Source organism: Lissotriton helveticus, chromosome 10 (genome assembly GCF_964261635.1).
Source record: "Lissotriton helveticus chromosome 10, aLisHel1.1, whole genome shotgun sequence".
Lineage (NCBI taxonomy): Eukaryota > Metazoa > Chordata > Amphibia > Caudata > Salamandridae > Lissotriton > Lissotriton helveticus.
The window spans coordinates 718,075,429-718,089,923 of record NC_136071.1 but is presented as its reverse complement, the minus strand read 5'-3'; the positions used below and the strand labels follow the sequence as shown (position 1 = coordinate 718,089,923).

The window sequence follows — 14,495 nt, the reverse complement described above, 5'->3', positions numbered from 1 at the left end:
TCTCCGCCTCTCCCATGTGGTCCCCCCAGCTCAGGAGGGATGCATCCGTCACCAGTACGTGCTCCGGTTGGGGTAGGGATCTGCCGTTGACCCAATCGCGGTCCGTGAGCTCACCACTGCAACTGTCTCGCAGTGCCCTCCGAGATCAGGACGTGGTCGGACTGGTTGCCCTGATGCTGGGCCCACTGAAACTTCAGGTCCCACTGCAGAGCCCGCATCCGCCACCTGGCGTGATGCACCAGAAGGATGCAGGAGGCCATTAGCCCCAGAAGCCGCAGCGTCAACCTGACCGAGTCTCGGGATAAAGGTCGAAAGATCGGAATCAGAGCCTGAATATCCCGAACCTGCTGTTCGGGAGGATAAACCCGAAACTGCGCCGAGTCCAGAGCTTCGGCACATTGATGGAGAACCCCAGCAGGTGCAGGAGGTCGGCCGTAGTCTGGAGGTGGCTGACGACTGTCTGGGGCGAGCCCGCCTTCAACAACCAGTCATCAATATAGGGGAAGACTGACACCCCTAATCTGCGCAGATGGGCTGCGACCACCGCCATCACTTTCGTGAACACCCGAGGGGCACTGGTAAGGCGGAGCACGGTAAACTAGACATGCTCGCAGCCTACCCTGAACCGCAGGTAACGCCGGTGGGCCGGCAGGACGGGGATGTGAAAATATGCATCCTGCAAGTCCAACGTTACCATCCAGTCTTCTGGGTCTAGGGCAGCTAAGACCTGAGCCAAAGTCAGCATCTTGAACTTCTCCTTCCGGAGGAAGCCGTTGACATTCCGCAGGTCCAAGTTAGGACGTAGGCCCCCTTTGCCCTTCTTGGGAACCAGGAAGTAGTGGGAGTAACAACCACACCCTACTTTTGGCCCAGGAACACGCTCGATGGCCCCCTTGGCCAAGAGGGCCATAACTTCCTCTTGGAGAAGTTGCAAGTGATCCCCCGACACGCGGTGGTACTGCAGTGGCATGGCTGGAGGGGTCGCCTCGAAGGGGAGGGAGTAGCCCCTTCGGACGACTTGCAGCACCCACCTGTACGATGTGATGGAGCGCCAGTGTAGGAGATGATGGCGAACGCTGTCCCCCACTGGCATTGAATGGGCCAGAAAGCTCAGACTAGGAAGGCTTTGAGGCGGATGCAGCGGGGGTGGATGTGGACTGGCCTCGCCGCTGTCCCCTGGCACCGCTGCGGCGGTTACCACGTCCGCCGCCGCGCTGGATGTTAGTCTGCAGCCCATGGCTGGCAGGACGCCAGGGGGGGCCCCTTCCTTGGCCACGAAAGGAGTGGAAAAAAGAAGAACTGACGTCAGCGCGCGAAGGCGGCGTCTAAGTACTCCGACGACGTCAACCCGGCGCCAACGCCGCCAGCGACGGTCGCGAAGCCGCAGACGACGCCTACCGAAACGCAGGGGTACTGCTGCGCAAAACTTTCCGGATCCAGTCTGACGCCTGGGGATATTCTAAGGTAAGGAATCTAGCACTAACCTGTTTCTTTCAGATGCTCAATATAATAAGAAACAACACACTCAAACAGTGAGCATCCAGTACATTTATTTGTGCAGTGCAGCTATTTAAATAAAATCTAGAAAGAAATATTGCTATTCTGGTAATCTCTTGCATTAGCAAATATTCATTTCCAAATCTAGGATTTTTCTCTTGTATAATAAAACATATCTACTTACAACAAGATTATTGTATTGCTGGTGTAGTATCTTTTGTTGTGGCTAGCTCTACGTCTTTGATTCTACATTTTACTATCTTCTAGAAAAAATTCACACTCAAATTACTTCATAACTAGTGCTTTAGATCCCCTTTCGGTAGAAATATGACATTTTTCTAATAAAAGTAACTTTTGAAAATTGTTTTGATCAGTCATGATAAGGTAATATATTGCTGGTTCGATCACCAACAGCTGCATGATTTATCTCAATAGAAGTATTCAATGCATATGAAGTCCTTAGTAGCTAGAGAAGCAAAAAGCGATTTGGTGGAAGTCTCAACCTTGAAAACACAGAGGAACGAACTACAAGATACAAGAATAGATCACTCAAGATTTGCAATCAATAAAACCATTTTGGGAATTCCTCTTTCTATAACTTACCATCTATAGGGTCACCAAAAAACTCATTATCATGAATAGAAATAAGTGAGTGACTAAATAAAGAGCTAAAAAGATAAAAGAGGGGAATGATCCGATTGGAATCTTCAAAAGACATTGGAGAACCTCTTGATATCACCTGGATTAGTGGCACCATAGACCTTAAAAGAAAAAGAACACATTTGTAATTTCAAACACATCAACCTATCAAAGCACTTCAAACTCCACAAGGTTATATTTAAAAAGTTCATCATAAAGCAACCACTAAAACAATGTGACTGATATACCCATCAATAATTCAGGTCAGGCAAGTGTTCGAAATAAGCACTCATGCATGTTGATATACATGCTTCCAAAATTGTAAGCAAGTAACAAATTGGAAAACACACCAATGTCTGGAACATTGGGAGAGATAATGAACCAAAACAATAATGGAGAAGCAAGATAGAAATTATCCAAAGAAGTTGGCTTTCCCGTATAGTTGACAGAGGGTGGAGTCAAAGGCCCAAGGCAAAGATGATGGGTCCAATTTTAGACGTTACACTAACAATGTCAGTGTGTCTTCCACCCTGGATAATATTGTTTTGTAAAACAGACCCATGAAATTCGGGTATAAGTCATGAAATTATCTATGAGGTGGTTATTTTTTCTAGGTAATATACATGTGGATGGTTACATGCGGCATAATTGCTACAATGATTATGATGTATTGTGGAGCAACATGAGCATTCTATTGAAATGCATGAGTGAATGATTACTGCTGAGAGTCATGGAGAAAAATAAAACAAGGTCAGTAACAGATTATAGTTACAACTGAAAAAGATTTATGGATGGTACCACACTAATTTTGGGCTTCATACTGAATTTGAAGAGATTCAACCATATGATAAATGTTAATTCCCCGCACCCTAACTGAAATTTGGTACCATCTTTAAGAGGAAAACGTTTTATCTCTTGATACTAGTACAGATTATATTTAGAACTCGAGAAAGCTGAATACCTTTCTCATTAATTTCTGAAAAAAGGTTGGGCTACCTATACTACCATCAACAGCTCAAGTCTGTTAATCAGTAGATTCCACTGTGTTCAACTGTAGCTTCACAGTAAAGCGCGAATGAATGAAGGCAGTACTAACATTCGGGAATTATGAGTCCCTTGCAAAATTCACATTGCAGGAATACGAGTTGTTGAATTTAAAGACTTTCCTAAGAGCAGGCTCCAGGAAATAAGCAAAACACTTAAAGTTAGCTATTCAAAAACTCAAGGAAAAGATTTGTTTTTAGTAGTTTATGGTTGGTTTTAAAAGACTAAAGACAATCAACAAAACATTTCACCACGTATGTCCAATATCCCTTATTTCTTAATGCAGACTACAGTTTAAAATCTGAAAACAGGAACAATTTATTCGACAAGTGAGACTTTATTTCTGTTTTCATGGCAATTCTTAGGAAGTTGTTTCTTTGGAACGAGTGGGAAGAAATCTGTAGAGATGTACAAATTACTCACCTTCGGTAACGTAATATCTGGTAGCGACACAGTCAAACCGCAGATTCCTTAACTTTTGAATTCTCTCCAGGAGCCAGACTGGATCCAGAAATATTTCAGCAGTACCTCTGCGTGCCGAGGGATGGCGGCGTACAGCTCTGATGACGCAGACTCCAGTCATGACGTCAGGAGAGCAATACAAGTCCCCTCCGGCACGCAGATATCAGTTACTTCTGTGAAACCTTCTGTGCCAGTACGCAGAGCCACTATAGAAACTGGTTGTGGAAATAGTGTACCAAAAGAGCAAAAATCTTTGAAACATTAATAAAGTAGGAACATCCATAGTATGTTAATACCAGACATGGATTTGAAAGAAAACCCTAAGAAATCAACGAAGCACAGGACTATGTGAAACCCTGCACCCTGGTGAATAACCAGCATGCAAGGGAAAAAAACCTTGAACTCTATAGACCATTCATCAACGGTAATGAATGGCATGGTACAGCAAAACAAAACCTATAAAAACAACACCAAGCAGTTTGTTAAATCACACCATTACATGACATAGTGACAGCGTCAATATATGGTATGATGATACTAAACAAAGACATTCAAAGAAAGAACCAAATTAATCAATACCGCTCGCTGGTGTTTAATCCAGGGTGAAAGAGCAAACAACCCCCACTCTACCAACCACTCACCATTGGAGATGGATGGTATGGCAACATCTAAACAAAACCTATGTGGCAAGACCAAACGTTCAATTGAGTCCCAACATTAGTTGAGACATTGATAACCTGTATATAAAACCAGTGCTGAAAAAGGGTATAACCCTCTTACCTCATGGGTCATTCGCAGAGTGGGGTGAATGGGCAGGGCATTATGGAATCTGAGGCAAGACTGTGTCTCTACCAGATATTACGTTGCCAAAGGTAAGTAACTTGTACATCTGATAGAGATATATAGCCGCAAATTCTTTTGAACTTACCTAAACTTTTGAATTAAATACGGTAGCTATACTCCCCTGGAGGAGGGTCTGCAAACTATGCCTAGGAAAGTTCTCAAAGAGGACCAGCTGGTCATAACTAACAACCGATCAAATGCATGTAGGAGTAGCAGAACAAGAGATTGGCTCCTAATAGAATACATGATCACTGTCACAGAAAATGTAAATAATAAACAAACCTACACACCCGCAAGAATCGGGCTTTGAGGAAAAAGGAGTAGTTTCTTACCTGTAACTCCAGTTCTGTAGTAGGGGTATCTCTGTTATAGTCATAATCTAGTGAATAGTCCCGCTCATGTGCAGGGATCCCGGAGCAATCAAAAATAATCTCTTAAGCGGTCTTTATGTGCAATCCTGCATAGACACTTGAGAGAATTTAAAGACAAATAATGCAGCCTATATTTATCAGGCTACACTGTCCAGTACTTAAACTAGATATTCCACCAAGATTAAATACAGCACAGCCTGCCAAGTTTCTCTCTTAGAAAAACTTCCCCTTTTTACCAAGAAAGCCTCTGGAAGATAGAGAGGAAGGGGTGGACAGACAAGCCCCATAGGCTGCCATTATGTGGCTCAAAAAGGGATACTGTGCCTTTAAGGAAACTTTCTAGAACTCTCAGTATCCCAGAATGCACAGCAGCTCCTCTCCACTTTCAGTTCTTTTTGGAGGCGTATAAAGATAGACCTGTAGCATTCAGTACATGAACATCTTTCTCCACCGTGGAGGAGGGCGGGCGCTTATGACTATAACAGAGATACAACACAGAGGAAGGGAGGGGAAAAGAGTGATCGACAAATGTTGAAGCACTCAGTGTTTTGTAAAATACCCCTCACACACCAAAAGGCCCCTTGGTGTCATGCTTCATCATCGGGGTCTTCGCACCCCTCTATCGGGATGCGGCGTGCTGCGACCTACGACTACGCGGGAGCACTAGTAGTAATGACTATGTGTGGTGTGAGGTGTATTTGTTATAAGTGAGTGGTGGGATGTGGTGAAAAATTAAAAAGTACCTGGCACATGAGTATAAAGGAAAAAAGTTTTATTCTGAGCTCTGGCTGGTACTGTTAAAAGAAGTGCGGTGTGAGGTCGAATCTGTTATATTAAAGAACAGGACCTCTGGTGTGCGTTGTCGACATGTTTCGGAGACAAGCTCCTTCTTCAGGACGGGGGCACGACCTCCCCACCTTACTCACGTATTTTTAATAAAAAATGTGTATTTACAGAAAAGTGAAGTATTTAGGCTAAGTGTGCCTACAGCGGTCTGCTACAAGTACAATGACCTGTAGAAAGACAAAAAGAAAAACAACAATGGTTACCCATGTAGCGGGTAGTTCAAGCAGGTGCAGTCACCTGGAACCTCACCATTTGCTTGTAATCAGCCTGTGGAAGGAAAAGTACTCACAACACATACAACATATAACACAAAAGGTACTAGGAGTTACTATTAGTTGTAGTCATACTTGTGAAGCTTGCTTGTTGGCTTCATGAGCATAATGGAACGTCAGGGGTGTTGCTTGATTTGCAATCTGTAGTGAGGAATGATGCAAGTTTTAATAAATCATTCTCACTTACTTAGGAGGAAAAAGTTTAGATGGTCGTTTTCTTAGTTGTTCTGCAATATACTCACACAAACAGGACGCTATGATCACCGTCTTACCCCTCGCGCTGCTCCGCTGTTATGAGGCGGTAATTGGGTTTATGCTATTTATACCCTGTATTGTAATTGGGCGGAAGCGTGTGCATGTCCTTACAAGGGTGTTCCGCTCTATGTTGTTAATTGTGTGCCCATGTATGGAGCATCCGCTCCTCAGCCATACATCGTGCTCGTATGTCCGACACGGACTTACATGGGACCAGTGTCTGTGAATGCGAGTGTTCCTTTGATGCGCACGCGCATAGATGACTGTCCGTCTATCGCGCATGCGCGTTAAGTATTAGCGCTTCTTTCGGGACATTGATGTTCAGCGCATGCGTGTTTCTTTTATCTGCATTGCTATTGAACAATAGTGTCTCATTAGAGAACTCGAGGATTAACATGCTTATTTCTGAGAGGGCACAGCGGCAGAGTATTGTTGAGGTAGTCATGGCAAAATACATTACTTGGCTCATCCACTGAAAGCAAGAAAAAACATGAAAAAACACAGATGTTTATCACAAATTGCAATGATAAATTCATAGCTGGGTGATGGGCACCAGGGCTTACATCAGTGTGTCGCCTTAGTTGGATAGTTGGCTCCAGGGCACATCATCATTAAGCCCAATTATGTGGGTGCCAAGTCTGAAAACCCATCTTTGTTCCTTTTGGAAAAGGCCGGCATCAGAAGGTAGTTGTTCTATGATTGTCCAATTAAGGTCATTCACACAGTGTTGTGCGGTCAGGTAGTGTGTGGCCATTTTAGTTGTGCTTTTTTTACAGCGCACATTGCTCTTGTGCTCATTCATTCTTGTCTTCATGGCCCTCGTGGTCATACCCACATACTCAAGATTGCAGGGGCATTTTATAAGGTTGTCACCTTTGCGGGTGCAAGAAGGAAGGAGCCAATACTGGGGCGACAGTTCAACTATTTATTCAGCACGAAATAAAGGTCTGAAAGGCACAACAACAGTTAGGGTCCAGGATCCTAGGGCTTCGGTTTCTTATCCCTGGTCGTGTAGAGCCGAACTCCAGACTCCAGCGTATGCAAAAAAAGAAAAGAACAACGGGCTTTAGTAGACTGTCCAGTTCCTACTGCTATAATCAGGGTAGGGAGTGAGGGAACAGGCAACCACCACCAACAAGCTATCTCTACTGTAGAGCGACCCGTGAATCGTGCACAGGAAAGAACACGGTGCCCCGACAGTGTCTCGTGGCCTACCCGGTCCCTCCCTTCTTGAAATGGAACAGTGCCCGCAAACGACCACGCACCTGGCTAAGCCACGCGTCCTCCTTCGCGTGGCTGGGCGGAACACAGAACCGTTGGCCTCCTGGCTTCTCAGCTTCTGCTGCACCCTCCGTCAGGTTCTCGTCACCGGCTTCTCTCGGCAGGGGCTCCTCCGCGTTGTCCTCGGCTTCGGGCATACACGGTCCGTCCCCGTCCTGGTTGGCCTGATGTTCCTGGCGTTGCACGTCTGTCTGCCAAGACGTGTTCCTCCGAAGCCCACGAGCGCTGGCGTCTTCCGGGTCCTCCTCCATAAGCCGCGAGGTCGGCTCTGATAGGCCAACAAAGTCAGGTGGTCCGGGGATATGCAATCCCAAGCTATCCTTAAAGGGCCCGTAGCTGTCGGTCTGTGGGGAAGACGAAGAGGCAGTTAACTCAGCCGGTGCCGAGCAGGGGACCCCCTGACAAAGGTAGACCACGTTTTTGGAGTTACAGTTAGAAAATCTCCTTTGCTCCCAAGTAGTTCCATTGCGGAAGGTAAGTTTTGTGCTTTTTTGGGTTAAGTGGCAGCTGCTGCAGTTCCCGCAAGGGAAATGACCTTGGATGCCTATGGATGGTTGCGTGGCAATTGTTGTTGGTTTAGGTCTGGTGTGTACCAGCATGTCTCTGAGATTGCGTCCCCTGCGGTGAGCAAACAATGGTTTTTCCAGGTTCAGGTTGCCACATGTTAGTATCCTCCAATGTTTGTTGACAATCTTGGATACTTCGTTGGACATGGTGTTAAATGTCGTCACACATATTGGTCGTTTGTTTTCATTTGGTTCTTTTGTTCGTTCCTCCAATAATGCCTCTCTGTTGTTGTTCTTAGCCCTCTTCATTGCTTTTTCAATGTTTCTGGTGGGGTACTCTCGTAGTTTCAGTTTTTCTCTCAGGTCTTTGGCCTGTAGTTTGAAGTTGGACACATCTGTGCAGTTACGCCTGAGGCGTAAAAATTGTCCATACGGCAGGTTTTCTCGCAGGTGCCTGGGGTGAAAACTGTCGTATCTTAACAGGCAATTTCTGGATGTTGGCTTGAAATGGGTGGTGGTTTTTAAACCTCCTTCTTCTGCTTAGATATTTAAATCCAAGAAAACCAATAGGTGGTCCGAGATTGTGCTCGTGAATTTAAGAAAGGCGTTTTGGTTATTCAACCATGCTTGGAAATTTTCCGCGGATTGTCGGTCACCTTCCCAGATGACTAGGACGTCGTCTATGTACCTCCTCCAGCATTTTATATTTGATCTGTATGGATTCAGGTCATGAAGAATCTTGGTGGTCTCGAGGTGGTGTACATAGAGTCCGGCCAGGCTCGGAGCAAAAGTACTGCCCATGCTGGTCCCATGGCACTGCTGATAAATCGTGGTTTTGTATTGAAAAAAGTTTTTTTGCAATGCCAATGAGATGCATTCTAGAACTAGCCCTCGTGGTGTCTGATACTTCCATTGTGTGGAGAATAGGACTTCCTCGATGATCACGAGTGTTTCGTCGTGAGGAAGGCTGGTATAAAGACTTTCTACGTCTAGACTGATTAGGAGTTGGGTTTTAGGGTCAAATGTTGTGTCCTGCAGGAGTTGTAAGACAGCTTTTGTGTCTTTAAGGTAGGTGTTTGTTGATTGTACCAATGGTCGCAAGAAGGCGTCAGCAAATTTTGACAGGGGTTCCAGAATAGAACCGATACCCGATACTATCGGTCTCCCTGGTGGATTGGTGAGGTTCTTATGGATTTTCGGGATGCAGTAGAAGTAGGGGATGCGTGGTTTTTTCTGCTCCAAAAATTCCCCTTCCTTCTTGCTTAGCCAATCATGTGCTAGGCCTTCTTCAATCATACCCCCGATTTTTATCCTGAGGCTCTCTGTAGGGTCCTGTTGTAGGATCATGTAGTTGCGTCTATCCGACAGCAGTCTCAAGCATTCATTGTCGTAGGTATCCGTAGTTTGTAGGACGATGGCTCCGCCCTTATCCGCTGGTTTTATAATGATACTCGTGTCTTCTGATAAAGCTTTTAAGGCTTGTTGTTCCTCCCTCGTCGTGTTGTGGAAAATTCGTGTGGAGGACACATCCAGTTTGTTAACTTCTGTCATGAGGGCTTTTTCAAAAGCTAGTAGCTCTATTGGGAGAAAGGAATCTGGTGGGGTAAAGGTAGATTTTGGTCTAAGGCCGGTATCCGTTGTAGGTGTCGGAGATGGTTTGTCCATGAAGTAGGCCTGTAGTTTCAATTTACGTATAAATTCTTGCATCTCAATGTTCACCTTGAAGATGTCTGGTCTCTGTGTAGGCACAAAGCCCAGGCCCTTATTTAGCACTTGTTTTTGTATTGTCGTCAATGGTTTCAGAGTGAGATTCACCACTAGGTCCCTCTCTGGTTGCTGGTTGATGGTTGGTTGGGCAGGGAGCCTGTCATGCTCCTGGTTTGTCGGGGGTTCCCTTGGTCTTTGTCCTCCCATGTGACATTGTTGCCCTTCCGGTTCCTTCCCCGTGTCCCAGGGTGGGTGCCTAAAAAAGGTTGTGGACCATAGAATCCACCATCAAAGTCCTGGTTCCATTGTGGATATCCCTGAGCATTCGTAGGGTGGCCAAACTGGAATGGTGGGAATGGTGTAGGTCCCATGTATTGTGGAAATTGAGGGTACCCTCTCCACCCACGTTGTCTCGGGAACTGTTGTCTTTTTTGTCTCCATCCGCCTCTATTCGGACGGTACCTTTGGCCATTGCTAGAGTTTGAACTAGATGAACTGTTATCTGACCCATTACTGTCCATATCGCTATTTTGATTCTTGGGCACATAGTCAGCTTTGGTGTATGGATATGCTCCTTCCGGTGTAAATTTATCTTTATCCTTTCTCAATTTATTGAACTTGCTTTGTTTTAGGGTGTATTCAAACTCGGTCATCTGTTGGTTGAGCTCATCTAGTCTAATCTTGAGGTCGGCTGGTGAAATGTAGGTGCTCAGTTGTATCTCAATTTTTTGGATTTCAATCTTTAGTTTGGTCCTCAGCCCCAACCAGGGACCCCGCCTCGACCGATAATTGCTCGACTACTAAATTATCGGGATAGGGACTCTGCACTCCGTGCTGCAAGAACTGCTAAACAATTGACATGTGATGGGGTCACCTTTACACTGTACCCAGACTTCACGCCAATTGTCCAGGATCAAAGGAGGAAATTTATGGGCGTGAAGAAAAAACTAAGGGGTCTACAAATAGATTATGCTCTGCTGTACCCGGCCAAGCTTCGGATCACGCATCAGGCAAAACAGCACTTCTTTTTGAACCCGGAACAGGTGGAAGATTTCCTTAAAAAACTGAGACCCGAACGTGGCAACCATCATGGGGAGGTGGAGGTGGAGAATGAAGAAGACTGATCTGCGCATGTGCATTGCTATGGGCTCTCCTAGCCTCCTGTGGCCTGCTTCTGGGAATTGGAGTGTGGGCTGTTCTCACGACACCGCACTCGTGGCTCTACTGAGATATTGTGACAATGAGCAATCAAGAGAGATGAAGACGACATTGGACTATGGGTGGTAAAGTATGCCAGGCGACACCCCCCTCCCTCGGATTGCCCGGCTAAGGGCGGGTTAGGTACAGGGGGCGAGGAGCGGGGGGTGCTAAAGTGTGTACCTTAGATGACCCTACTAGGGTATGCCCCTATGACATTGTTCGTTACACTGCGGCTGGTTGGGGAGTTGCTAGCGGTGATGGGAGGGGGGGGGATTGTGAATGCTGGAAAATTGGGGACACTTCAGTGGGTGGGGGAGGGGCGGGCACAAAGTTGGAATTGTTACGCGTCGGTTGTTTCAAGATGGGCGGGGGGGAATGTATGGGTTTGTATCTGACCAAAGTCCTTGCTGGATTGCGCTGTTGCAGACTACGAAGAGTGGGATCCACCGACTTGAGTGGGCTGGATGGGAGCGGGCCTGTCTGATTGCATGGGACAGTGATTGGAAGTTGACAGCCTGCACGGGACACGAGTGGGTAACAGGATTGGTCTGGGTGCTGGTCTGGGATGTGCCTGAGCTAGTTGGGAGGGGGTTAGGGGGAGGGGGGGAAGCATGGGAGTTTGGTTGCACTGTACAGAGGTTACACACGAAACTGCATAGTACTTGTGATATGTGGGCTGGCACGTATGGGCGGTGGAGAGTACGGGTGGGGGGGGAAGTATTGAGGCGGCTGCTACCAATGATGATGGATGATATGGCAGGGAGCAAACTGATGATAATGTCCTGGAACGTGCGAGGCATTAATGATTCTAGAAAAGGTAGAAATATCCTTGCTTACCTGGATAGGCATAATGTCCACATAGCTCTGTTACAGGAGACACATCTCTGCCCCAGATCGAATCTTAACTATGCTAGTAAGTGGGCCTCGGTCAGGAAGTTCTCCTGTTATTCTTCATATTCCAGGGGCGCGGCTGTTCTAATCAAAAAATCAATTGCCTATCAGGTGCTGGGAGAGGTCATTGATCCTGATGGACGCTTTGTGATATTATGGGGTAGATTTGGTATAGATACTGTTGCTATAGTAAACTGCTATGCTCCGAATGTCGACACACCGGAATTTTTCACCAAAATTTGGGGACATGTGTTGTTGGCGGGTGCTACACATATCATTTGGGGGGGGGACTTTAATGTTACACTAGTGCCTGGTATGGATAGATCAGATGGGTGTGGCCAGTATAACAGGCAGGCGAGGGATATGTTACTGGGCGTCATAGAGGAAGCGGGCTGGTAGATAGCTGGAGATACACACATCCCGCGCATAGAGAGGGCACTCACTTCACGTCTTACGCTAACACATGGGCTAGATTGGATTACTGCTTTGTGTCGAGGGGGCTGGTAACGGGAATAGATAAGGTAACACATTTGCCCAGAACGTACTCAGATCACTGCCCTGTGCTGTTGTCCCTGATGATGCCGGGTCATGCTGGGATTCGACCTCCATGGAGATTGCTTCCTACTATGCTACTAGACACTGTTTTTAGAACAGAGTTGGGTGATGAAATCGAAGAGTTCTTCCCCAGGAACAAGGATTCAGTTGATAGTGTAGAGATGGTGTGGGAGGCATTCAAGGTCACGGTTAGGGGTATTTGCATTTCCAAGGGTGGGGGGATACTGAAAGACATACAGAGGACACTGGGCAGGTTAGAGCGTGAGCTTAAGGTAATTGAACTTGGTATGGCAAGAGGAGGTGACCCGGAACTGCATCGTACATTTAGAGAAAAACTTTCCGAGTTTGAAGAGGAGGCAGCGAGAGAGGTTAAGTTTAAGGGAAAATATTGGACAGCACGGCGTTACTGCGAAGGGGAACGGCCTGGCAAGGTGCTGGCCGCGATCACGAAGAAGCCACGCTTCAGTGCCAATATATTAGAAATAGTCACAACAAACGGTACACGCTGTCAGGATCGAGAGAGATTCAGGAGGAGTTTCTTCTACACTATAAGCAACTGTACACTTCACGACAACATACCGAGGTAGATATGGGCAATTTTCTTGATGATATTGCACTGTGTTGGCTCAGCGATGTGCATCGGCAATTTCTTAGTGCACCGTTGGAGACTGATGAGATTCGAGACGCCATTATGTCGCTGGCCAATGGTAAGGCGACGGGTTCAGATGGACTCCCCGCGGAGTTTTATAAATGTTACATTGATGTCATGGCACCGGTTCTTAAAGAGGTCTATGAGGAGTCGCTGGAAGTGGGGGAGCTGCCGGGATCGATGAGGGAGGTGGTTATTACCTCATTGCTGAAACCGGGTAAGGAACCGACGGACACGGACTCATATAGACTGCTATCTCTCCTCAATAGGAGGAGAGATGGCACGGGCCATTTATGGATTATCTGGCCGTGCTAGAGTTTCGGGCCTACTGCAGTCACTCCACTCGCTCCCGATCCGGAAGCGGATAATGTTCAAGGCGTTGACCTTGGCTCACAAGGCTTTATATGCTTCTGGAGCTAAATACCTTCAGAGAAGGCTATCCTTCTATCATCCGGCAAGGACTCTGAGGTCCGGATCTTTGTGCCTTGCTGTGGTTCCTCGGATAAAAAGGGCACGCATTGAAGGTCGGTCTTTCAGTCTGCTGGCTCCGCAGTTGTGGAACACCTTGCCAATGGCACTGCGTAGTACCTCCAATTTGTTGGCGTTTAGGAAGGGCCTCAAAACTTGGCTCTTTACCCTGTAGGTAGCAGTTTCTCTTTTTAGTTAGGTCTTCTGTTTATCTTTTCTGTTCTGTTTTTGCCTGTTATGTTGTGATTTCAGTTACAATAAAGCGCCGGGACACTCTATGAGTAGCCGTGCGCTATACAAGATTCAAATAACATAACATAACATAATTGCGATGCGAAGATCCTTGCAAAGGTGCTGGCCACAAGACTGTCGCTGCTTATGACTAAAATAGTTTTGCCGGATCAGGCTGGGTTTGTGCCGGGCCGCGCCACTACACATAATCTTAGAACACTATTCTCTTTGATTCAGACGATTGCCCCGGAATTGCCTGTCGCTGCTGTTTTTTTAGACGCCACAAAAGCGTTCGATTCGGTCGAATGGTCGTACCTATTTACCGTATTACATAGGATGGGATTCCCTAAATTGTTTGTTGATTGGATTGAGCTATTATATACCAGACCGACTGCTAAAGTAGTTGTTAACGGATTGCTATCGGCCCCAATACCGATCACGAGAGGCACCAGGCAGGGGTGCCCTCTTTCCCCTCTGCTCTTTGCTATGGCAATTGAGCCATTGGCGTGCCGTATCCGTCAACTGCACAGAGCCAGTGCTTTTCACTGCTTTCAGCGCCAAATTGGAGTATCGCTGTATGCGGATGATATTACGCTATATGTAAAACATCCCCAAACCAACCTTAATCCTATTTTGCGGGACTTTCTTGTCTTTGGCAGACTGTCCGGGGTGCATGTGAATTGGAAGAAGTCCCAATTTTTCCCGCTCACGAGTGCCGTTACGAAATTCCAGTTGGACTTCCCGCTCGAATGGTGTGATACAGATCTCAGATACTTGG

At 46.5% G+C, this 14,495-nt stretch overlaps 1 protein-coding gene across 5 annotated transcripts in view; it reads right to left on the bottom strand.

Annotated features, from left to right (window-relative positions):
• The window catches only part of UBE3C (ubiquitin protein ligase E3C), a 1,115,457-nt gene that overhangs the window by 626,495 nt on the left and 474,467 nt on the right, over window positions 1-14,495 (bottom strand). For all 5 annotated transcript variants that reach the window (XM_078663264.1, XM_078663263.1, XM_078663265.1 and 2 more), the window contains exon 13: window positions 2,101-2,258. In XM_078663264.1, the coding sequence (XP_078519390.1) occupies window positions 2,101-2,258 (158 nt within the window). The remainder of the gene's footprint in view (window positions 1-2,100; window positions 2,259-14,495) is intronic.